The 25429-nt window shown below is 33.8% G+C and overlaps 1 protein-coding gene across 2 annotated transcripts in view; it reads left to right on the forward strand.

Annotated features, from left to right (window-relative positions):
• The first annotated feature begins 459 nt into the window (after window positions 1-459).
• The window catches only part of CDH9 (cadherin 9), a 57150-nt gene continuing 32180 nt past the window's right edge, over window positions 460-25429 (forward strand). Inside the window, exon 1 of one of the 2 annotated variants that reach the window (XM_037529676.2) lies at window positions 460-687. In XM_037529676.2, coding sequence (XP_037385573.1) covers window positions 460-687 — 228 coding nt within the window. The remainder of the gene's footprint in view (window positions 688-25429) is intronic. The other variant, XM_037529677.1, reaches the window with a different exon arrangement.

The following is a 25429-nucleotide window of genomic DNA, read 5'->3' on the forward strand; positions in this document are numbered from 1 at the left end:
TGTATAGTTTTATACATATGCAATATTTATATATATTCTACTTTCATTAGTCTTAAGGACTATGGGACCACGTAGTGTGATTCTTGATGTATTTTATAGCTTAGTTTTATTTTAATTGTAATTAAAAAAAGTTATATTCACATTTATATGACTGTTGATTGTATCAAAGTTGATTATTAATATCTTGTCTGGGTTATTTGAGCTAAATATGTCTTCCTATTTATCTATCTGATATATGAGTTTTTAATCTTAGCTCACTGATCTAATAGAAATAATATATTTAAATGTAATATATTACCTATACAATTTAAATAGCACTTATTTAAATGTTCAAGTAAAAATTGTAGAGTTGATAGGAAATGTGAAAGTGAATCTTAACCTAACAAACTATTTTCTCCCCCACTCCTCAGGAGAAACAGACGATACATTGAATCTGATATTTTACTGAAGCCATAGATAATGAGGACTTACCATTGGCTACCAATATTCATCTGGACCTGTATGTTCTATACATTTGATGCTATCCCATTACAAGAAAAAGCTAATGGTTATTTACCAGGTAAAAGGATAGTGAGCTTGACAAAAGATGATGGTAAAATACTACATCGCACAAAGCGTGGCTGGATGTGGAATCAGTTCTTCTTGCTGGAAGAGTACACGGGTTCAGACACACAGTATGTAGGCAAGGTAAGAGTTTTTATATGATTCATTTAGAAGCTAAACATGAAGAAATTTATGTTTACAACTTTCTATGCCATTAGTGCTTATTTATATTTTTTTTTCTTACCAATTATAATGAGCAGAATGGGTGATACTGAAATTCAGAATTTGGGTGGGAAATAAGGTTTATTCAGAGAGCTAATTGGAGGGCAGCATCCATAGTAAATCTTAAAATAATATAAGTCATATGTGAAAATTTTCCATTATTAACCAGCTATATATGATTTGACTTGAGGTGAATATATTAAAAAGAAAAAAAAATCCTTCTTTGAAATTTAATTTAGTTATGGGAAAAGCATCTTTGTTGTATGAAACAAAACATAATGTAATTGTAATACATCAAAAATACTAACAGACTTACATGTATTGGTTTCTACCAGTGAATAAGTAATCTTAATTAAGACAGTATGCTCTATGTGGAAAAAAAAATTCCAAATAATTCTAGATGCTTCTGTTTCTGACAATCAGCTAAACAATTTTGTACCTGTAATCCAGATGAAATGTTTCAAAGCAGAAAGAGGAAGCAAAGGGAAAAGAAAGAAGACTTAGCAGCAACATCAACAGTGGCTCATTAGTAGTTACGAAAAAATGACAAGTTTTTGTCATTTGTGTATACAATTTTGAGGAAATAGTTCATTCTCTGTTTTTCTTCTGCGTCTCAAAAATAGGTGGCATAATATTTTCAGCCGCAATCATTTCTACTTATTTATCTTCCTCTTTTAATTTTTTTAAAAGATTTATTATTTTTTTATTTATACAATAGCTGGAGTACAGGCCAGAGGCGCGGGAGGGTGGGAGGATTCACCAGAGACAGAGTAGGGAGCAGAACAGGCAGACAGACTGAAAGAACTGCTGAGGGGAGCAGCGGGCGAGATAGGAGAGGTCTGCTGCGCCATGTGGGAATCTCCCTGTCTGGCTGGGAATCAAACCCGCGCTGCAGAGGCTGCAAACAGCTTCACAGCGCTGTGCTCAAGCTGCTGCACCACCGGAGGCCCCTTATTTATCTTCCTCTTATAAGTCCCATTCTTATAATCTACACACAGGACAATTCCTTTTTTCACTATGGATTATCCTCATTTATACCCAATGTTGGGTTATTTTCAAATTCTGAGAATGACACAAAAATTATAAATATTAACATGAACATTGACTATGCATTTATTTTTCTAGATTCTTAGCACATGATATGAGAAATAAACTGTCATAATCTAAGTATTGTTTGGCTCACTGGCAACATCAGGAAAATAAGATGGACTAGGTCAAAATGAAAACATAAAAAGTACTTGATATCAAAGAAGTCATGCCTATTAATTTTCAAACCAGATATTCATTTGTCTGTGAAACTGACAAACACTTGCTGTAATACTTTATTCCGTGTGTGTGTTACAGCATATTTTTTTCCAAATTCAGCTTCCTTTATTGGAAGTCTATTATTTCCTTTTTTGATCTCTCTCTCCTCTGGCTCCATAGGTCATACTCATTTTGCACTATACAGTTCACTTGCTGATTCTTTTTCCCTCTTATTTCTCCTCAGGTTAGTCATATGGCGTCCACCTGCATCCCTCATTTTACATCACTTTCCACACTACAGTTAATAACTAACATCAGGAAATTTCAAGTTCAACTGACAAATGCTTGTGTCAAAGGACTTCAAATTGCCTTATGATTCTTTTTCTAAGGCAGTGTATAGAGAATGAATTCAGTTCATAAGGACTTATATAAAGGGCTTCCTTCTTGGAGATTTGCAGATACAAAAGAACAGTCACAGATAAAAGGAATACTCATAATCAACCTAATCTAGGTTTTTACCACAAGCATTTACTTATAACTGTAAACAAAAGTACTTCCTTTTAAAAAATTGAGCATGCATTGATTAATAGGCCACCATTGCTATAGTGACACTTTAAACTATGTATTATGCTTTATTTTTGCACTATGTTGCTTATTTGTTAATTAGTTTTGTAATTTGTCATAAATAGTTACTAAAAGAATGTGCATAATTTAATTAGTTTTCATAAAACATTTTATCACTGTCTCTAGAAAGTGTTTACCATTTTTTCACCCAATTTTTGTGCCTATTTATCCTTGACAACCAGAGTATGACCATAAATGGAAAAACATTACATAATCAGAATTTTAAACAAATGAGAATAATCAAACCCAAACTATTCATCTGCTGTTTTTATATTATCCATTGAGGTTGATATATATGAAAGAGACTCTTCAATATTATAGAACACCCACAATGATTTCTTTTTCCTTATAAACTGTCTTTCTTTTTTTGTGATAAGGCCTTTCTTAAATGTTACATACCATATATCTTGACCACTATAAAAATGAACATCTACTTAACATTTATTAAGTCATCAAAGGTCTATAAACTATTTCTTAACTTGCTCTCCTGGATTTGAATCATTATTAATTTGCATATGCAGAGAATAAGGTGACCCTTTTCTCTGAATTTGGTTAAACCTGTGAGATATGATAAACAACATTATTATGTATCTTGTTGACCACATCAATCTGATTTCCTGGGTAAATTCAAACTAGTCTTCTAGGATCCACTGAAATAATGGCCAGCACTATTTACCTTATGCCATGTTGGGAAAGTAAGAAAAGGTAGCTTTCAATGAAAAGAGATTTTCGTAGTTTTACAACAGCAAGGATCACAGAAAATGATCAGAAATATTAAAACTATATAAAGTTAAAAGTACATACAGTTCTCGGATATAAGATTCTAGGTTTTGTTTCTGAATTCAGAGTAACTAGTTTTAGAATAGAGTAGCAGCAACAAAATTTAATAAAACATATGTGCATACATGCAAACATGCAGCTTACAAGTTTCAGTCTTGATTGTCATTAAATAATTGTACAGAATTTACCAGTCAATTAAACTTTCCAAACCTCAAATTTCTTGATAGGTTAAATTAAATTGTCACTAAGTTTTCTTTAAATTTCTGACATTTTCTAGGACTGCTGAGAAGACTGTATCTGTGAGCAGAAAAACTACTAAAATTTAATAAAAAATAACATATGGGCAGATCCAGAAAAGTGGGGTTGCATATAACACCATAAAATAAACATGCACACATGTGTATATATACTCAGGTATATGTCTAAATGGGATAAAGGCAGATTGCTACTATGAAAGACCCATGTTTTCAAGTTGAAATGTTTTTACATATAGCAAGTATATGAGATTCTGCTGAAAACTCTTGAATATACTATTTATGGGTGGAGCACAAATTTAGGATGGGTGGTTATTTTCATACTCAAGAGAAATGAAGGAGCAAGAACATGAATTAGAATGAATTTTTTGTGAAAAGATCAGTAGAATATTACCATTTATCATCTTGGTCATCTGCAATACAGGAAAGGGTAGTCAGAGGAAAGAGGATAGGTGAAATTAAGAGCAAGATTTTATTTTTTACAACAATGCAACCTGAAGTTTGGCTGCTCACTTTTGACTGCAAATATCACAGGTTTATTAACTCTGCTTTTTGTAAAAAAGGAAACCTTTTGTTCTTATTCAGGAGGATTACAAAGCCATAACAATTGCTCTGTAGCTTCTCTGTAATTTGAATAGACACATGTGACTGAATCAGAATAGTAATATCACTCTAGTGAGGAAGTAAAATAAATTTAACGAGAAGTATAGTAAAATCTCCTAATATTCTGTTAGAGAATCTTCATAAAAAATTGATTTTTTAATGCATTAGATCTAGTATCTGAATTATTTACTGATGTGGCTATTATTATTGAGAAGTGAGCAGAATTTACACATTTGGTCTTTCTAGCTTGTTAAAATAAATTTATTGCACAAAGAGGTACTAATCTTATATAACCTATATTCTTTATGAAGGAAAACAAATATCATAAATGATTTTGAAATATCAACTTAACCATGAAATCATCAAAGTAGAAAGGGATTGTAACATTTATCAAGTTCTTGTGTACTATTAGTTACAATTAGTTTCCAGACATTAGGAAACATGAGTAACAACTGCAAAACATGACTGGTTCAAATTAGATTGAGTTATCAAACTGTGGGATGACCCCTTTGTATACTTACATATATTGGCTACACATTAAACATTGATCCTTTCCCAAAGCATATATGAATAGGGTACTTGAGTAGAAATTTTCTCTTAGCCTTTTGGGGTATGGCATTGTGAGAAATGTGTGTGTGAGTGTGTGAATGTGTGTGTAATACACAAATAATAAGTTAGACACAGAAATAAAGTCTTAAATTTCCTGAAGAAAAGTTTGAAAAAAGTTTATAGTATACTATAGTATTTCAGAATCTAAACAAATTATATTTATGCAAAGATAGAGAATGGCATTAGTTATGATGCAGTGCACATAGCAGTTGCTTCCAATTTATGGAATGTTACATTCCCACATTCTCCTGGTAGGTCGATTGTTTAAAAGTAAAAACACATGAAAACAATACTAAGCATAGTAATATCTGATTGATTTGAAACATATTAAAGAGAGTTTATAAAGACTTATTTCACATCGACATCTATAAATCTATTATAAATATATATTTATAAGAGTATTATTTCATAATCTTGATGCCACTACTTGCTTTAAGTCCTATCTCAAAGGCTTCCTCTTATATAAAATTCATCTCCTTTGGGATAAACTCTGAGATTGTCTATATCTAAGTCCTATGCCACAATTTAAAAAATTAGTATGTTTCTCTATATATCATAATACAGAGAGATGGTCAGATCCACTTGGAGCTGGCTTAGACTGGCTACAGATGGCTACAACCAACTCAGTCGATGTTGAACCAGTTCCAAATGGTCTGAACTGGCCCCAGCTGCATCTAACTAACTCCAAATACAACCAACTGCAGCAACTGGTTCCAACCAATTCAAACCAGATCTGAATGGCCCAAATCACTCAAAATGTCTCTCACCATGTAACAGGCTCCAAACTTTTCCAAGTGGCCAAATTGGTTCAAGCCAGCTCCAGCTGGCACTAACTAGCACCAACTAACTATAACTGATTCCAATGTTTTCATTCAGCTCGACCTGATCAAACTGACCTTAATGGGCTCAATCCAACTCCAACCAGATCCATCAGACTCCAACTGTCTTGAACTGATTCAAACTGTCTCCAACTGGCTCAACCAAATCCAACTGGTTCCAACCAAATGAAACCAGGTCTAATCCACTCCTTTTGGCTTATTCTGGCTAGAATGGGCTCCATTTGGATCCAACCAGTACAATCCAGCTATAACAGGCTCCAACCAGCTCCAGCCAGCTACAATTAAATCCAGCCAGTTTTAACTATTCATGAGACTCAAACTGAATCAAACCAGCTCTGTCCTTCCCAAACAGGGTCAAACTGGCTATGACCAGTTTGGTTTGATAGAACTGGATCAAGCCAGATCAGACATGATCCAACCAAATCAATCCAGCTTGAACCAGCACCAATTCACTCCAACTGGCTCCAACAGAATTATTAAACCAACTCCAACCATCCCCAAGAGGCTTGAACCAGCTCCAGCTGGCTCCAAACAGCACAAACAGGATCCATCGTTCGCCAGTTTGTACCCGGTCCAACAGGATCCATCTGGCTTGTACCAGCTTCAACTGTCCTGAACTGGCTCCAACTCTCCCTAGACACCTACAAGCTTCATAAATCAGGCTCAAGCCAGACCCAAATGACTACAGCTGGCCTCAGTCAATTCCAATCAGCTCCTTCCAGTTTGAACCACCTTTAAAAATTATCCATCTGGCTCTCTCTTGACCCCACTGATTTGAACTAGCTGCAACAGTCTCCAGCTATATTCAACAGGAGCAATCCAGCCAGAATCAGCTACAAGCTGGATGAAAGAGACTCTAAATGGCTCCAATGAAATCCAGTTGGCTCTATCAGTTCAAACAAGCTCCAACTGGATTCAACTCACTCAAACCTGTTACAGCCGACTGTAAACAGATTCAACCAACTCTATCTGGTGCCAACAGGCTCTAGCCTAGCCAGCCAGCTCAAACCAGATAGAAACAGCTTGGTTGGTTTGAACCAGTTTGCAATGGATGCAATATGCTCTGTTACCAGCAGGCTTGAGCCTGCTCCATACGGCTTGAACTGACTCCACCTGGATCCAGTCAGCTCCACCTACCTCCAACAAAAGACTGTTGGAGCTAATCAGATCTATGTGAAGATGGCTGGAGCTGGCTCCAGCCAGCTTGAGCTAGTTGAATCCATTTCTATCTGGTTCAGGTCTACTGGAGACAGTTTGATCAATTTGGATCACATTGGAACTGTTTGGAGCCAGTTGGATCTTACTGGCTACAGTCTGAGCTGGTTTGAACCAAATGAAACAGGTTGGTGCCTGCTGGATATGTTTGGAACTGGTTTGAGTCAATTGGAGTTTATTAGATCTGGTTGGATCTGGTTAGAGGTGTTTGAAGCCAATTGGAGCCATTTGAATTTGGTTCAATCCAGTTGGAGCTTGCCGGAACCTCTTGGAGCCAGTTTCATGCAATTTATGCCACATAAAGCTGGTTTTATTGGTTGAATTAGATGGAAAATTTTTTTTAATTGATCTGAGTCAGTTCAAGACAGTCTGAGCTGGTTATATGTGGTTCCATTCAGTTGTAATCAATTCTTTCCTTTTGCAGCTGGATGGATCCAGTTTGAGCCAGTTCAAGTTGGTTGAAGCCTGCTGGATCCAGTTGGATGTGTTTGGAGTCAGTTGGATCCTGTTAAAGCCAATTTGATATGGTTTGAGCTGGATGGATTTGGTTGGAACTGGTTGGATTTGGTTGGAACTGGTTGGAGTGGTTGGAGCTAGTTCAAGTTAGTTCAAGCAGTTGGATTGTTTCAAGCTGATTTGATCTGATTCAAGCTGGCTGGAGTCAGTTGGAGCTGGTTTGAGCTGGTTGGGTGCAGTCAGAACTGTTTCTAGCTGCTTTTATCTGAGCCAGCTGAAGTCAGCTGGGGCCAGCTGGATCTGGTTAGAGCTGATTGTCTTAGTTATCGCTTCAAAGGAACATATGATTACCCTTCATAAATTTAAAATGCTCTCACAACATCCTTTGACTTTGGTGGAATTCCATCAGTAAATATTCTATTTCTCTGCCACAGTTTCCTAGGAATGTGATTACAATAAATTGTCATACTCAAAACTATATATTGAAAAACAGAGACACAAAAACATGTTCAAAATTAAAGAATAAGTAATTTGCATTTGACAATTTATGAATGCTTTGAATTCCTCAGATAATATTCTAGAGCAATTTTTTTTGAAAAATCTAAAATCATAGTCTCAAACAGGTTATAATTCTATTGGTCTTACTCTATTAAAATAAATAACATGTATTGATACCATGTTAATAGCTTTAGAAAAATGACAATCGTTAAAGTTATTTTGGTTGACATGTCTTACATATTTTAAAAGAATATATATTATGTAGTTATTGGGTATAGTGTTCTGCAATTTTAGCTAAAGTTGAGGTTTGAATTGTTCAATTGTCAATACAGTTTTTGTGTGTTCTTGTTCCAAATGTTGCTGGGTGAAAAATATTAAGAAGCTCCATTTATTAATTGCTCTTTTTACTTCTGCCAATATTTTTATTTATAGGTGCATAGCCACTTATATTTTCTTTCTTTTTTAAAGATTTTATTTATTTATGCATATAAGAACTGAGGTACAGCCCAGAGGTGAGGGGTGAGAGGATTCAACAGAGACAGAGTGAGGACCAGAACAGGCAGGTCTATTGAAATACACTGCTAAAGGGAGCAGCAGGCAAGACAGGAGAACTGTTACCACGTGGATTAACTCCCTGTGGGTTAGCTCCCAAGCTGGGGAGTGAACTCTTACAGCAGTGGCTTGATAGTACTGACTTTAACCCTTGAGCCCCCAGGGAGGCCTCTTATTATATTTCTGATTAATTGATGGTTTATGATCATGAAATAGCATCCTTTTTCTTTAAAATAATACTTTCTTAAAATTTACTGGGATAGAAAGTTATCCATGCCGATTCACTAGTGACTATGCTTTTTGCTTTCAGTCTTTTTATGTATCTATATTTAAAAATAAAATCCTATAAACATGCTCAGGGTTAATTTATGCTTTTTTATATAGTCTGAATTTTTTTCAATTTTAAATGGAGTGTTGAGATTATTGACAAGTTTTGCCATTTCTGATATTTGTGCATGTCTACCATTTTCTTATTTTCATTTGGCTATTTGTTCTTTATACCTGTGTTTTTTGCTTTCTTACCATATTTATAATCAGTAATCAATATTTATACTTATTTTAATGAGTTTTATTCTTTATAAATAATGTTTTACTTTATCATTATATAAGTCAATGAATACTATATATTTTAGTCTGTAGTGCAATAATCTTACAACAAGGGGACTCCTTGGTGGTGCAGGCATTAAGTGTCAGGGCTATCACCAGGACAGCCTGAGTTCCATCTCTAGCCAGGGAGCTAGCCCACATATGCCACAGCAGACCTCTGTAGCCTCTCGCCTGCTGCTCGAGTTAGCAGTTCAGTAGATCCGCCTGTTCTACTCACCACTCTGACTCTGATGAATCCTCTCACATCCCTTCCCTCCCCTGCCCCCCCAAACCTCTGGCCCATACCCCAGTTCTATGCATAAATAAATACATCTTTAAAAAATAATAATCATACATTATAATCTCATTTACCTATAGGACTTTAGTCTATTTTTATCACATATTCTTTTAATGTATATATTATAAATTGACTCATCCTTTGCTATTGTTATTAAAGCATTTCATCATTTATTTTGGAAATTTAAAAATAAAAGATATATTATCATTCTAGTCAGATCTGATTTTCTAATATTTCCCTAAAACCTGAAAACTTCCTTTAGCATTACTTGTAATATGATTTTCTGAAAACATTTTCTTAGCTCCTTGTTATCTAAAAATACAATTTTATTTTTGAAAAATAATTTAATTACACAAAAATATAACTTGACCTGATACTTTTTTCCCACATTTTAAAATTTTTGCTATATTGTATGGTGAATTTTATTTTTAATAAGAAATTAGCCATTATACTTATTATTGCTGTCTTATATATAATGGACATATTTCTAGTTCCTTTGTACAAAATTTTAACAATTTATCCAGTCTTTTTTTTTGCTTATTTGTATTACTATCATTATTATTATCATTACTATTACTATTATTAATTGTGATTTTGATAAGAGCATTTGAGTTCTAAGAAATAGTTTCTTTAACCAAGAAAAATTGTTGGTTCTACACAAACTATATTACACACTGGACCAGAATTTAAATATATTTTTTATTTATTAATACTTAAGTTTCTTTTTGTCAGCAAATATTTGATCATTAAATGAAATAAATTCCTATAAGATAAAGTGAGTGACAATTAGAAGGAGCAATGGAGGAAGGGAAATTAATGTAACCATTTATACCACTGCAGATAAAAAATAATATCAAAGACATTCATTAAAATTGCATCATATTCTAAAAACCAGATTTCTTATGTTGAAAATGTTTTTACTTTATTTCTTCAGATCTTTGGCAAAGGGCTCTAGCAATACCACATAACAAGTTTTATGTCTTTGATTTAAATGTTTATATTCTGACTTTTAATTGAAGTTATATACTCAATATGTTAGGAAAGATGATTGAAGGAAGTAAACTGTTTAAGAAAGCATGTTGGCATTAGCATAATGTTTCTAACACTAAATGGGAGTGATGAAAATGAATAGGCAGAAATACATCTTTGGATTTAATTGTTGTTTATATCTACCAGGGTTCCTGGAACTGTTGTTTCTGCCTCTGTCAATCATTGTTGAAATCTAGCAAGATTTTTAATGAGTTAAAGAATAATTCACTTTTAGGGGAAAAAAAATCACCAACAGTTCTATCATTTTCAACTAATAACCAATATTTTCTGGTAATGATGTTGATATAAATTTTTAAAGTGCACATTTTAAAGCTCTTGCTTGCTTACAAATTTGCTCTTCCTAGTTACAATGATATATTTGATGTTAATATCAGTCAACAAGAAATACCATAAAATAGATCTTTAAAGCAGGAAACTGCTAGGTTTCTTAAAGATACAGGTTTTTAAAAATATTTGAGAATTTTTAATTTTTATTGACTTTTATATGCTTATGTCAATAAAATATGTCTTTATCTTATAACATCCTTAATTTCAAGTACTAGAAGGCACTTTTTCTGTGAACATGTAAAAAAAAATATGAGTCAAGTAACAGACTAAAAAAGCCTTTGTTTACGTATATTATGAAATAATTTTTACTAACATGTGACAAGTGCAAAATAAACTATATTCCATTTTTCCTCAAATTTGTTATGGAATATATTGATTGTGACAAAACAAATTTAAAGATCTAGTTTACAAAGAACAAAATTAAGCAAATATATTTTTCACTTAAATCACTACATGCATTATACTTCAAAGTGAATATAGACAAAGGAATATTGACTTTATAATAACATAAATATTAGGGAAATAGTCAAAAGGAATAAAATGAAAGATCTAAAAGGTTAAAGACAAGTTATTAATCCCATAACCCATTATCAGGTTGCTCTGAAGTAAGATAGGATTCTTCAGTTTAAAGCAGAAGGATTCTACTTGTTTACAACTTATATAGACCAGAACAAGTGGAACATTTTCACTGTTCTTTTTCCTAGTTCCGTTAAGCCATTATTAACAAAGAAAATTGGTTTGCTGGTGACAAATTAAAAAACTTTTTCTCATGGAGAAGAAAGATAAGGTTGTAGGTTAGAAGGACAGACAGGGAGAAAATGCCTAGCCTTTGCCTCTACACTGTATCATGTCTGCCCTGTGCTTAAGGAAAGAAACCTCAGAAAGTGTTCAATAAAAAAGAACTGAAATTGTGTGACATTAAGTATCCTTAAGTTCAAAACAACAGTGCCAGAATTAATGTTTTTGAGGTTATTTTTGAACATTTGTTGGGTGCTTTAGGGAGACTGAAGAAATTCTGGTGAAGTGTAAACATCAATTCCAGGAAATTGGTGTTACATATCTCTTCCACAACCTTTCTTGTTAACTCCCTCTTTGCTTGAATCAATGGGCCATTATCATGATTCCTTTGCTATTAATACTCTTTAAGATCTAAGTCAAAAGCAGTAATGTAAAATGTGAAGATTTGGGGAAAAATAATACAATTATATTTTTGAATAATTGTGTGACTTTAAATGCCAGAGAAATTATTTAATTATGTGAACTGATAACATGTTAGAATTAATTTTTTGATGCTATTCTTGAGCATTTATTGGGTGCTTTATGGACATTTCTATGAAATAAACATCCACATCACCATCTTGTTTTTACTGAATTTTTAAAAATACCTCCACTACATCTGTTCAGGTTGGTTTATTCTTTGAAAATACAGCTCTTCCTTGAATTTGATATCTGACACATATTATTTTAAAACTCAATAGCTTATTGTTCTTAATGCAAGGCTGATTTTAATTTAATAGAAATAATCCATTTTAAAGCTTCATCTTATCATTTGTTATCAATTTAATGTTGTACAACAATATAAATTTACCACAACATATTGCATTTAGCATTCCTAATTTTTTTTTAAGATTTATCTATTTATGCATACAAGAACTGGGGTGTAGGCCAGAGAGGTATGGGGGTGAGAGGATTCACCAGAGATGGAGTGGAGAGCAGAACAGGCAGATCGACTGAAAAAACACTGCTGAGGGGAGCAGTGGGTAAGACAGGAGAGGTCTGCTGCACCATGTTGGTAGCTCCCTGGCAGGGGATTGAACTCCTGCAGTGGCCACAAATAGCCTCCATAGGCTGCGTCTTAACCCCTTGCATCACCAGGGAGGCCCATTCCTAAATGCTTGTTGTTAAGTCTCCTCCTCAGTAGCTAAAGTGCATAACAAGAAAACATTTTAAATATTTGTTCAAATTCTGTAAGTTCTGATAAGAATTATTTTACAATTCTCCCTGCTGATGTAAGGGGTTTAGTCGCAGCACTGTCAACCTATCTGCAGCCACTACAGCACAGCACGAGTTCCATACCTGGCTGGCCAGGGAGCTGACCCACATGGCGGCGAGACCTCTCCTGTCTCGCCTGCTGCTCCCCTCAGCAGTGTATTTCAGTGAGTCGGCCTGTTCTGTTCCCCACTCTGTCTCTGTTGAAAGCTCTCACCCCCTAGCCCCCCACACTTCTGGCTTATACACCAGTTCTTGTATGCATAAATAAATAAATCTTTTTTAAAAAAGAATTATTTTACAATTTTGCCACACATAGCCACCAAAAGTATCCAACAGGGAAATATATAAAATAAATTGAAGAAAGACAAAGGCATTGAGTTATTATTGATGTTCACTTTTTTATCTTCTATGATTGACCTGGTTCTATTGATATACCTTTCAAACTCATAAGTATGGTGATATATCTATTGCTGTTGTAAATATTTAGTCTCTCCATGTATCTAATTTGTTTTCTCATATTGTCTCTAAATGATCTTACACCCTTGATTTTTATTTCCTCTTTCAATTTCTATATTCTACAGAGTTTATTTTTTAAATTATGTATAGCAATATCATCTACAAACTCTTAATGGTCATGCTTAGGGAAAATTCTCAAATATGTTAGGATTACTATTATTTTAAAATTTGTCAATGGGACATTGACCATTATCCACAGAATAATCACACTGTAATTAATTTACTATTTAATCCCTCTACCTCCACAGCTTGTTGATATATTTCACTTTATTATCTGTATGTTAAGCCCTGTTTAAATTTAAACATTTTATGTTTGATATCAGCCATTGCCATTTTTCCATCTGCCAGTCAGCAATTGCTACTTTCTGTACCACTGTGATATCTTTTACCATGTTTTCATATATTTGTATCACATAGTTGGCGCATGTATGTGTGTGTATTGTGAGTACATTTGTGTATAGGCCATGAAAAGAAAAAAAAATATTAAATCTCTTTCCATTCTAATGTCATTAGTGCTGTATAGGCATATGAATACACACAGAGACATAAAAACTTGTTAGGAAAATAAGAATAGGTTTGATTTTATAAAGAGATTATAAATGTTACAATCAAATATCCTAAGACATATACAGCCCTGTAATTCATTTTAGAAACATATACAAATAGGTTGCATGATAACGATTCACTGTAAGTCCCTTCATTTTGACTTGCAGGTCTGATATTAAATGAAATTTGTGCATTGAGAGCACAATGGATAATATTATTTGAAGTTGTTCCTATTGAACAGGTATTTCTCTGAAGTGGGAATGAAATTGCAAGAGCGATAATACATGGCTGTAGTTAACACTCCCTAGAGTAGAAAAATTGCCTCTTGAAAATGATGTGTTCAAGGCTATAACCTTCATTTGTATTCCATGAGATATAATATGACCGATGAGTGAGTCCTAATTTTCTTTCATGTCATTTCACTGCTGGTAATATGTGCTTCATCTTGACCATTTTCATGGTGAATAATGGTGAAATCATAGAGTACGCATTCTCTTTTCTGACTTTCTGGTCAAGGCTAGAAATAAAGGCTCCAATTTTAGCTTTGCATAAAGCTGAAAAGAAGCAGAGTTTGAATTTATGTCAAAAGTAACTTCATAGAATAAAAGGTAGCTGAAATGTGTGAATTGTGATAAGAATGGCCTCTTCTTATGTCGGAAGCATTTCTGAGGTTTTTACTGCTTACATTCTTTTCCTCACTATGGATCAGAAAATTTAGAGGAAATGAAAATTTATGTACATATTCTCTTTGAATTATATGTGAAGAACTCAGGACCATTCTTATTGTATTCATACTGAACATTTGAATAGCTGTAGGACTTGCAACATTTATGAGAAAAATCATTTTATTTATTGTGTACAGGAATACAGGGCAAGGTCAAATTTTCAAAATGAATTATTTCTCAAATATGTAAGACCTAGTCTATGTAAATATATGGAAAGAAATTCAGTGAAGGTAAAGGAATAAAAGGTCCTGATTACTAATTCAAAAATTTTAGAGTATACCCAATTTTTCTATCATACTTCTTTGAATTTGTTGTAATCACTTAGCTATTTTCTATGTTTATGTCAGGCTAACAAGCCCAGTAAATATGATGTAATTTAAATGATAAAAGATGCTCATGGCAACACAATATTGGGAAAACTATTTATAAATCTATTAGGTAGATTCTTTTGAACTTATAATTGCCCTTTAATAGTGAAATTGACTCTATGTTCCTCTTGACTAGATTAAGCATATGGTTTAGAATTTGTTTAAAGTAACTGATGCACTGAATTAAGTTTTCTAATCTCAGTTAATTTTAAGTCACCAGTTTTCTTCAAGCATATCATGAACAAATTTGTCTGTTCATGTCTATTACTGCTGTTATGGCCAATTTCCCTCAATTTAGATGTGGACTTCAGCATTGTGTCTATGAAGGATCCCTATAGAAGGATATTTTTTAATATTTTATTTTATATAATTCTTATATCATTTTTCATTTTTGCACAATCCAAATGCCCAAAAATAGATGACTGGATCAAGAAGATGTGGTACATATACACCATGGAATATTACTCAGCAATCAAAAAAGATACACACATGCAGTTTGCAGCAACATGGATCGAGCTAGGAGGGATCATGCTCAGCGAAATAAGTCAGAAAGAAAAAGAAAAATACCGGATGGTCTCACTCATAGCAGGAATTTAGAAGGATAGATTTTTATCTCAGGAGGAATCAGGCAGGTAAACATAAGGAGATTCTTTCACTAAATAAGCAAAAGAGACTAGTGCTAAAACTTGTTGAATTTCTTGGAGAGCGTTTCTCTTTATTCAATCTGGAGGTTAGAGAATACGGGTGATGAGAACCAACAAATCATTCTGTGTTAACTCCCTTCATGTTCATCTGTCTTCTCATGTACACTTTCTGTTCACCTCAGAAGAAAAAGGACTTAAAATATGACTCTTCATTGCTCACTAGAATACTTTCTGCTGTGAGTCTATGAGATTTTTGACTCTTGTCTTAAAATCAAGTGTTTCCACCAGTTTACCTGACCCCAAGAATTGCCAAGAACTAATGAATGCCTGCATTTTTGCTCTCAAACATTATGAATCCATTGACTTTAGTAGTTGTTTTTTTTCATGGTTCAATTTTGTGAGAAAGAACAGGAAGATAAATTTGTTTCCTTTACATATCATGTTAAATCAGAAGTCTCAAGTTAATTTGAAATTATCTTTATTATTTTTAGATGAAGATATCTTTAAATAGAATACATAAATGAAATAATGGTAGGTATTTTAAAATATCAGTAGTGCCAGATCACATTAATTAATTTAAAATAGAAAAAAACATAAATTTGTATAGTGTTGAGCTATGCAATACCTATAGTAGTGTGGATAACCCAAAAGAAAAAAAAAAAAAAAGGTAAGTAATTCCAACTAGTCATGGAATAAAAATTTCACAAAAAAACTTCACTAAAAAGATTTTAATATTCTTAGCTTATGCTTCTAAAAACATTCCTCATTCCTCATATGTAAATTTTTTTCATTAGTATATAAAACATTCTCAACAGCACTCATAGCAAATGTGATTGCAAAATTCAGTAATAAGAAGTTTTTATTTTTAGCATTTTGATGGATATCATGTATCTGATATTAAAATTAGAGATATTTTTGATGAAGCGGTTAAGGAAATGAAAAAAAAAATAAATTGGATGCACAGAATTATCCAGTTAATTCCTCTATAATATTTTAGGGAAAATTAAAAGCTGAGTACTAAGGATAGAAAGGGAACTGACTGTCCTCACATATAAATTAAAAATGAAAAAAAAAAACACATGGAAAGACAACTTTATGGGATTATGCTAATAACATATTTATCGAATGCTAACCATGACATAGTCACTATTCTAAATGCTTCAGATATTTTAAAACATGTAATAGTCAATTCTAAGGTGGCTGCTATTATTATGGTGATCTTATGGAGATAATGCAGAGTCTACACAAAAAGGATAAATCACATGCTGAAGTCAGAGTATTAATTTGCACATCTAAGATTTGACTGCAGTCTATTTCCCTTTAAAAAAAAAAAAAACATTTTTTTCACCACTAACTATACTGGTGTTTAGTATACCCTAGTGTATGGTCCATCTGCTAAGTATATAAAGACTAGTGTAAAAATTTCAGTGAAGGTATATGATCGGCAGAATGTTGGTCCCAAGTTGCCTATGCCTTGATATCCAGAATCATGACTTTAATACATTGCATGGCAAAAGGTAGCTGAGGGTGCTGATCAATTGATCTTCAGATAGAAAGAGAAAGGAAAGGAGGGAGAAAAGGGAAGAGAGAGAGAGAGAAACAGAGAAAAACCTTTAGAGACACCATATTAAATCACTTTACATTCTATTGCTTTTTTTTTAAGATTTATTTACTTATGCATACAAGAACTGGGGAGCAGGCCAACTTGAGCTTTGAAGAACAATCAAAAATGAGTACTTCAGGGCCTCCCCGGTGGCGCAGCGGTTGAGCTTGCGAAACCCCGGCTGCTCACAAGAACATGGAGACCTCTCCTGAGCAGACTATTCTCTCAGCACTTCTGAACCCAGTGCATGTATAAACAAAACAAACAAACAAACCAGCAAACAAATTAAAGCATGCCTCTATTAAAAAAAAAAAAAAAAAAAATGAGTACTTCAAAGAAATGGAGAGAAGATATTCCAGAGAATGGGAACAAATGTTTGAAAAGAGAGATGGACTCATTAACTAAAACAAGGACAGAATACTTGAGGAAACTGGTGAAATAGTAATACCTGCTTATAGTTCACAGCATTGTTTAAAGCACGTGCCAGAAATATTCTAACAGTACTTACTTATTTAAATTGAATTCCATGATGACATACAGGACAATGTCAACATTTAATTTTGTGACTTTATAATCGTTTATCTTCACCAGAGGAGGGAAGTTCTTAAAGTCCAGAGAGGTGAATTGTTTTTCAAGAAAAGAATTCGACATTAGCAGAATAAAAATTCTCTCAACCCAGTGCATGTATTACAGAGGGTTAACAGAATATTATAAAGCCATTGAGAATATACATGTGTTAATGTAGAAAAAGCACTACCTTTCTTGAACTGGAGAGAGAGAATAAATTTTCAAAATTGATAATCACAAATGAAGGAAAATCTGGAAAGTGTTCTTATCAATTGAAATTTATATATTTGTAGAAATAAAATGATGGTTCAAATACCACCTGCAGGTAAAATTCTAACATAACCTTGGGCATGGTAAATCAATCTGTGGATCTAAATTGAATAATTTCCACTCAATTCTATTGAGATCTATGGTGAAGAAAGAAAACCAATAATGACAATAATTAGTGATTGAGGAGGAAAATAAAGACTAGATAAATTTGGAGACAGCAAAGAAGCAAAGTAATTAGGTTCTTTCAAGTCTTGGTAATTTCTTGCTGGTGGTGTGCGTGCGTGCGTGTGTGTGGGTGTGTGTGTATGTAGTGTTTCATTCATATAAACACTGTTTTGCAAAAGATCAATCTTGTCATTGTATGGAACACTGAATCTTAAGCACAAAGATTCAGGGAGACTGATTGGGAGACCACTGAGTTAATTCAGGTGGTCAAAACTGGTGAATGGAAATAAGATGTTAACAGAAGAGTAGAGATGACAGAACATACAGATTAATTGGATGAAAGGGTTAAGAAGAAGAAATAATTTTGATGCGATCGGGCATTCAAAGGGTAGCACAATAGGGTGTATTTAAAAATCTGTACGTAGGTAGCTGTGGATGAGTAGTGGATGGTTCAGAGAAGTAGGCCTTATACAATTTTAAGGGAGTTATCTGATGCACTGATGTATGAAAGGCAGACATTTAAATATTAGATTTGAAAAGTCAATGGAAAAATTAGAGATGGAGATATCATTGTGGGTGTCATTACAAGTAATTGGTACGTAAGGCCATTTGACTAGGTAAACTGCTTAGAAAGTATAAATAGAAGACAAGGAGAAGGATCATTATTGTAGACTCATTAAGGTTGTATCCATAGCAATATCTAGGAGCAGGTGCATTATGAGTACACTTGCAGTATACTAGTGGGCAAGTTTTATTTTTAAAAATATTTTGAACTATAGCAGAGAAAAAATAATATAATAGATTTTTAAATTTCACTCTGTAGTAATTGAATCAAATTTATATAATGTCTGTGTCAAATTGATGTTTCATTAGGCTTTCTAAGGAGAATGCTTGATATATTACTAAATGAACTTGAAAGTTTCCATTTAAAATAAGAAAATGTGTTACAGAATTATAAAAGCTTCTATAAACACTAAGCTACATTGCTTTTGATGTGAAGAATCCACAGCAGGCAGCATGTTTTATACCGATACTGAATAGAATATTAATTATATTACATGCTTCCTAATTATATATTTTAATTTCCTTTACTGTTTTGAAATCTGCCTTACTATTCAACATTGTTCTCTCCTTAAAACAATGTCCTTTAAGAAACACAGGCATTTTGGTTTCAGTGAAAATTAGTCTTACAATAGCAAAATTCCTAGGGAGAATTTTTTTGTTTTTATGGAATCTATGTGTGGAATATGAAAGTATGTTTGGCACATTTGAAACTAAGAGATATCTGTGAAAACAGCATTAAAATATCTCTGATTAAACAATGATAAAAATTATTTTTTTCTGAAATAAAACAAATGATTGGAAATAGTCATTTCAGACTCTAATAGATCAGTTGATATCACCCAATAGCAACTTTTAGTAATAATTGAAAGAACACAAGGAATTTGTTGTAAACAGGGAAGCAAGGGGAAGTGTAGGACATTCAGAGCTGCTGTACAGATCTCCATAGAATGAACCCTCAGTCCATGTATAAAGTATAGACCCGTAAATGAGATGAATAGTTACCAGCATTAGAAAACACAGTGCATTTAAGCTATGAAACAGCTCTGTTTTATACTTGCATAGCTTATATGCCATTGTCAGAGAACATGTTTTATTAATAACAGATTCTTGTTTTAAATACCAAAGCAACACTAAACCAGGGACAGTTAACTGAATCAGATGAAGATAAGCATTCTCTTCCTACCAAAGACCATTAGTTTGTTTATAAGACATCTATTTTTAGCAAGTTCACAACAAAATTAGGTAGTGTTCATATTCTTTCTTTCATCCTAAGGAGTACCCCTCTAATAATGCAAAGGGACTATATCATGGGTGAACTGTTCAGCTTCCTAGTCTTTGCTCTATCCTCAGGTAATATTTCCAAATTATATATTTCTAAGATACATTTTAAACTTATGTCTCAGAGTTTGTGCTATATTTCCTACAAGGATTAATCTCGCTAGCACCATGACAACAAATTGGATTTGACTCATGCAGTTTTTAATAGGAATTTCCTTTGAAAGCTTGTTAAACAAGATGATATCTCTTTTGAGATGTTTTAATATTCTTTTGTCAGTGCAATTACTCTTATTCCTCCAGCATCCACAGTGGTTTGAAGTTTTTATATGTGTTGATGTAAGCATTTATTGAATGTGTAATTTTTATAAGGCCAACTTTACTTCATCCCCAAGAATTATCATTTACAAATGTCTAGTTTTAATTTAATTCTATAAGTCAATGTACAAACTGTTTGTCATAAAATTTTGTCAGAGGGATTAATGCAGTAGCTTCCAGTTGTAACATACATACTGAGATGGTGCTCAAAGAACATGACTCTGTGAATTATGGGCTACATTAGTTTTGTTGGCATAATGCTATCCCAGTTATTAAATGAAGAGGTTTAGCACACTGGCTTTCATGCGTCCCTGGTACATCTACACCCATTTTCTCCATTCTCTCTGTTCAGACACCTAAGTTGTACCACAGTGAAGACTCCTTTTTATTTGTGATGTTCAGACTATTAGAAAACAATAATAAAAGTCATACTTCATTATGGCAACCCGATATTACTTAAGTTTAATATAACAGTCATACAACTGAACTTTCTTTGTGCGTCTCTGTAAGTCACATAGTCACTAATCTGTAAAGTCAACAGGGATTATGCTATCTGAGAGCCTTTCCTATAATGAATAAGCCCTTTGTAAAGTTATTAATAAATTAATCCACCAATTAGATCTTTGTTTCCAATCAATTTCTAACCATTGCTGATCTCCTGGAAAAACGGCTTTTTTTGGTATCAGAATCTGCATTAGCAAGACGTTTTCATCATTCTGACAACCTTCAAAGAATGTTATTTCAGTCCTACTTATAATTTCCAAACAAGCTCCAAACATATCCACTAAATGATTAAAGCGATAAGACCAGTTCTGAATCACCACATATGTCCATATGTTGTTGCCATCGTATAATAGATAGGATTTCAATATTGCTTCTGTGGAATAACAAGTCCTGAGGTTTCTCACACAACTTGTCAATGGTCATCATTATACCTGAAAGGTATAATTAAGAGTATTTCCCCCAAATTAAGTGATAGTGAACATTTTTCTCATGTGCCTCTAGTCCAACTGTATGTCTTTTTTGGATGTGCTTATTTAGCTTCTCTGTCCATATTTTCATTGGGTTATTTGTTTACTCTTTGTTGACTTGTACGAATTCTTTGTAGATCTTGATCTTAGGCCCCTGTCATATGTGTGGAGTGCAAATATTTTCTCTCATTCAGTAGGTTGTGTTTTTGTTTTAGTGATGGTTTCACTTGCTATGTAGAGCTTTTTTTAGTTGATGTAGTCCAGTAGTTTATATTCTTTTTTTTTATTTAGAGACAAATCCACTGAGAAATTGTTTAATCTTATGTCATGGGATGTTTTGTCTGTTTTCTTCCATGTATATTATGGTTTTGGGTTTTACATCTGTCTTTTGTTCTATTTTATTTTATTTTTTGCAGGTGACTGCTTAGTTTTCTGAATGCCATTTATTGAAAAGGTATTGAAACTTTTCTTAAATTTGTGTTTTGGTGCATTTTCATGAATTAACTCCCCATATAGGTGTGGGTTTATTACTGGGATCTCAATTCTATGTCAAATGTCTATATGTCTGTTTTTGTTCTAGTATCACACTGTTTAGATTGTTATAGTTTTGTAGTGTAGGTTGAAATATGGGGAGTGTGATGATGCCTTTTTTCCTCTTTTTTGTTAGGATTGTTTCGGCTATTTGGGGATTTTTGTGGTTCCATATGACCTCAGTAATGTTTGTTTATATCTTTGAAGAACAACATTGAATCTTTGATAGGAATTATAATGGATCTGTATATTTTTTTGGGTAAGAATACCATTTCAGGGCCTCCACAGTGGCGCAGTGGGTTGAGCACAAGAGTTGAGCACACCATTGTGAAGCTGTTCACAGCCTCTGCAGCACGGGTTCGATTCCCAGCTGCCCTGGGAGATATCCACATGGCGTGACAGACCTCTCCTGCCTTGCCCGCTGCTCCCCTCAGCAGTGTTTTCTGCCCCCCACTCTGATGAATTCTCTCACCCTTCCATGCCTCTGGCCTGTACCCCAGTTCTTAAAATTAACCCAGATAAATACATCTTTAAAAAAAAAGAAGGACTGGGCCTCCCCGGTAGCGCAGCGGTAGAGCGCTGGGTTGCGAAGCTGCCCGCGGCCTCTGCGGCGAGGGTTCGATCCCCGGCTGCTCCCCAGCCACCGGAGGAGGGTCCCACATGGTGCGCAGACCTCTTCTGCCGCCCGCTGCTCCCCTCAGCAGTGTACTTTGGTCCTTCTGCCTGCTCTGCTCCCCACTCTGGCTCTGGTGGATTCTCTCACCCTCCCGCGCTTCTGGCTGTACCCAGTACATGTATGAACAAAACAAACAAACAAATAAATAAATAAATAAAACATGCCCCTATTAAAAAAAAAAAAAAAGGACCTCCCCAGTGGCACAGTGGGTTGAGCTCAGCGCTGTGAACCTGTCCACAGACTCAGCAGTGGGAGTTTGATTCCGGGTGGGCCAGGGAGATGCCCACATGGAGTGGCAGACCTCTCCTGTCTCACCCGCTGCTCCCCTCAGCAGTGTTTTCTGTCAGTCTGCCTGTTCTGCTCCCCACTCTGTCTCTGGTGAATTCTCTCACCCGCCCACGCCTCTGGCCTATATCCCAGTTCTTGTATAAATAAATAAAATCCTTTTTAAAAAAAGAATACCATTTTGACAATGTTAACCAAAATTCCTTTTGAAATATGTACTGGTATATTCAATGACATCTAAATTTAGGTCTTAGGCACTCTTTAGGTATACAAAACTTTTACATGTGTTTTTCTCACTAGATAATAAAGGAAAGGAAGACACATTTTCTTAGATATAATTATAGATTCAACAAACAATTCCAGTGAAAGTCTCACTTTACTTCCTCTTATATTCACATTTTATGTGACTAGGTGAGACAGAATCTGTAGTGCAGTCTTCAGAATTATCTGATACACTTCCATTATGACAGTGTTTTAACCAGTGTTAGCTATTGCCTTTCAAATAAACTAGTTTCCTTAAGCAACTTTTGTTTCAGGGGTCAAAAAAACTAAGATATCTCTGTTAAGTAGTTATAACTGATTTCGGCCCAATTTATAGTCTGTGTATGTTTTGGTCACAGATAATATCATTCAGCATTTGGATCACAAGGACTTTTGGGGTCTCCTTGTGTCACCTCCCTTGGTAAATATTTCAATGGTTATCTGATCAAAGATCACTTAAATTCATATTTCATTCTGTGAATAGAAATTGTGCTTACTGATCATGAAAGACTGGCTAAAAGGGAGTTTGTATAAAAGAAAACTTTCGCCTCATTATTTCCTTAGGCTGGATAGTGATCTATTGCTTAACTCCCAGAAAATCCATATTGCTTAATGTTTCCAAAAATGAGAACTCAGACAAATCAAATGTTCCCATTAAACCTAGTTGAATGGCAAACACAGTCAAAGTCCTTGTCCAAATGGTAAAGGCAGTGTGTCTCTTCATATATAACATCCTTTACAATTATGCATCTGAGAAAGGTTACATAACCACTGAAAAGTTCCCTTTAGTCTTACTTTCCAATTCAAAAATTCACACCCAACATGTCTCAGCCATTGTTAATTTTAAGATGTCCTGATGGTGATTGGCTCATTCCTGTTGTTATTGTGCTGCAGCTTTCTAAATCCTTAGCCAAATACCCTCAGTGCATTACCTATAGCTACCTATTTAATTTTTCAGACTATAAATTCCCCATTTTTGTTTTGTGAGTAAATAGGATGTCTTTCCAAGTAGTAACAGAATCAAAATTAGGCCTGCTACCAATTCCTTCTCTTTGAGAAACCAGACTTCAATTAGGGCTGCTAATAATTGCCAGAAAATAGAATAATCATTACCTTCTTCTGGTTTTTACATCATTCAAACTAAATAGCCTGTTCACCCAGCTTTAACTCTATTAGCTTTAAATTCCATTGGTGAGATTCATCCCATTACTACTTTAAAGCTATTGTCATTTGATAACAAAAATCAGTTATTTGACAACAAATAACCTGACATTCTAGCATCAAGTTGTCATCAAACTTATTTTCTTCTAAGTATTCTAACCATTAAGTCCCCTGAATTTGAATAGAATCTTGACATAGAACCAATCTAAGCTAGTAGAAAATATTCATAAATCAAACTTAATTGGTTAGAGGGATTACACAGTATCAAGCTTTACTAATAATTTCAAACACACAATAAAGAAGCACAGGTAAATAATGGAGATGTCTGGGATACTCAATTCATAGTACCAGATCTTTCTTCCTGGACTGCATATTCTCTCTATCCTTGTTCTAACTGAGATGTGTGACTGTTTTTCTTGCATAGCTAAAAGTTTTGAAGTCATCAAAATATTTTACTTTTTTATTCAGATATATACTTTGACAATTTACAGAAATCAATGTCCCATAAGGCATCGTGTCTAGTAGATTTTACAATAGGAATCCCAACCACAGATCTCTTGTAAAAGCATTCCATAGTTCAAAATTCTCTTCACAGCAAATGCTCAGTTGATTAAGCAGTCCATTTATAAGGAGATTATATACAAGTCATCTATATTCATTCTTTCCCAAGAGAATTATTCCAATAATGGAAAGGAATAGATAGAAAGACTGCAATACCTGTTCTTATCATAAATCACAAAACTTCGCACTTTGATTTGATTTTCCTGTCAAATTTTCACTGGTAACATTGACCATTTTCAATTAGGATTTTTTTTTAAAATCTCCTCCCCAACACAAGTTTTCTTAAAAAAAAAAAAAAAACAATATGTTATTACGCAATGCATTATGGCTATATCCATTTTTACCTATGGTGAATTTGAAAGCTCATTTATTAGATGATTTAGACTGATTATTAGATTTAATTATTATTATTAAGTTGTTTTTGGACAGGTATAAACTCTAATAGGAATAAAAGTGTCTTAAACATGCAATAATTATTGTAACACAGAGATATGAACCTCAATATTGCCTATCAGAGATAAGGACTGTCCATTTGCAATAATTATTGCAATTTCTTAAAGAAAATAAGCATGCAAACATTTAATTAGAAATGATAAATCTAAAGCTTTAGCAATTAATTTTATTGCTTATTACTGCATCACTTTTTTAATATTGAGAATTATAATTAAAAGGAAGAAGTAGATTGACATAAGTTTCTTCTAAGTATTGGGAATGGAGCTGATGTGCATAT

This window comes from Talpa occidentalis, unplaced genomic scaffold (assembly GCF_014898055.3).
Source record: "Talpa occidentalis isolate TD23 unplaced genomic scaffold, MPIMG_talOcc4v2.1 talOcc4.6, whole genome shotgun sequence".
NCBI lineage: Eukaryota > Metazoa > Chordata > Mammalia > Eulipotyphla > Talpidae > Talpa > Talpa occidentalis.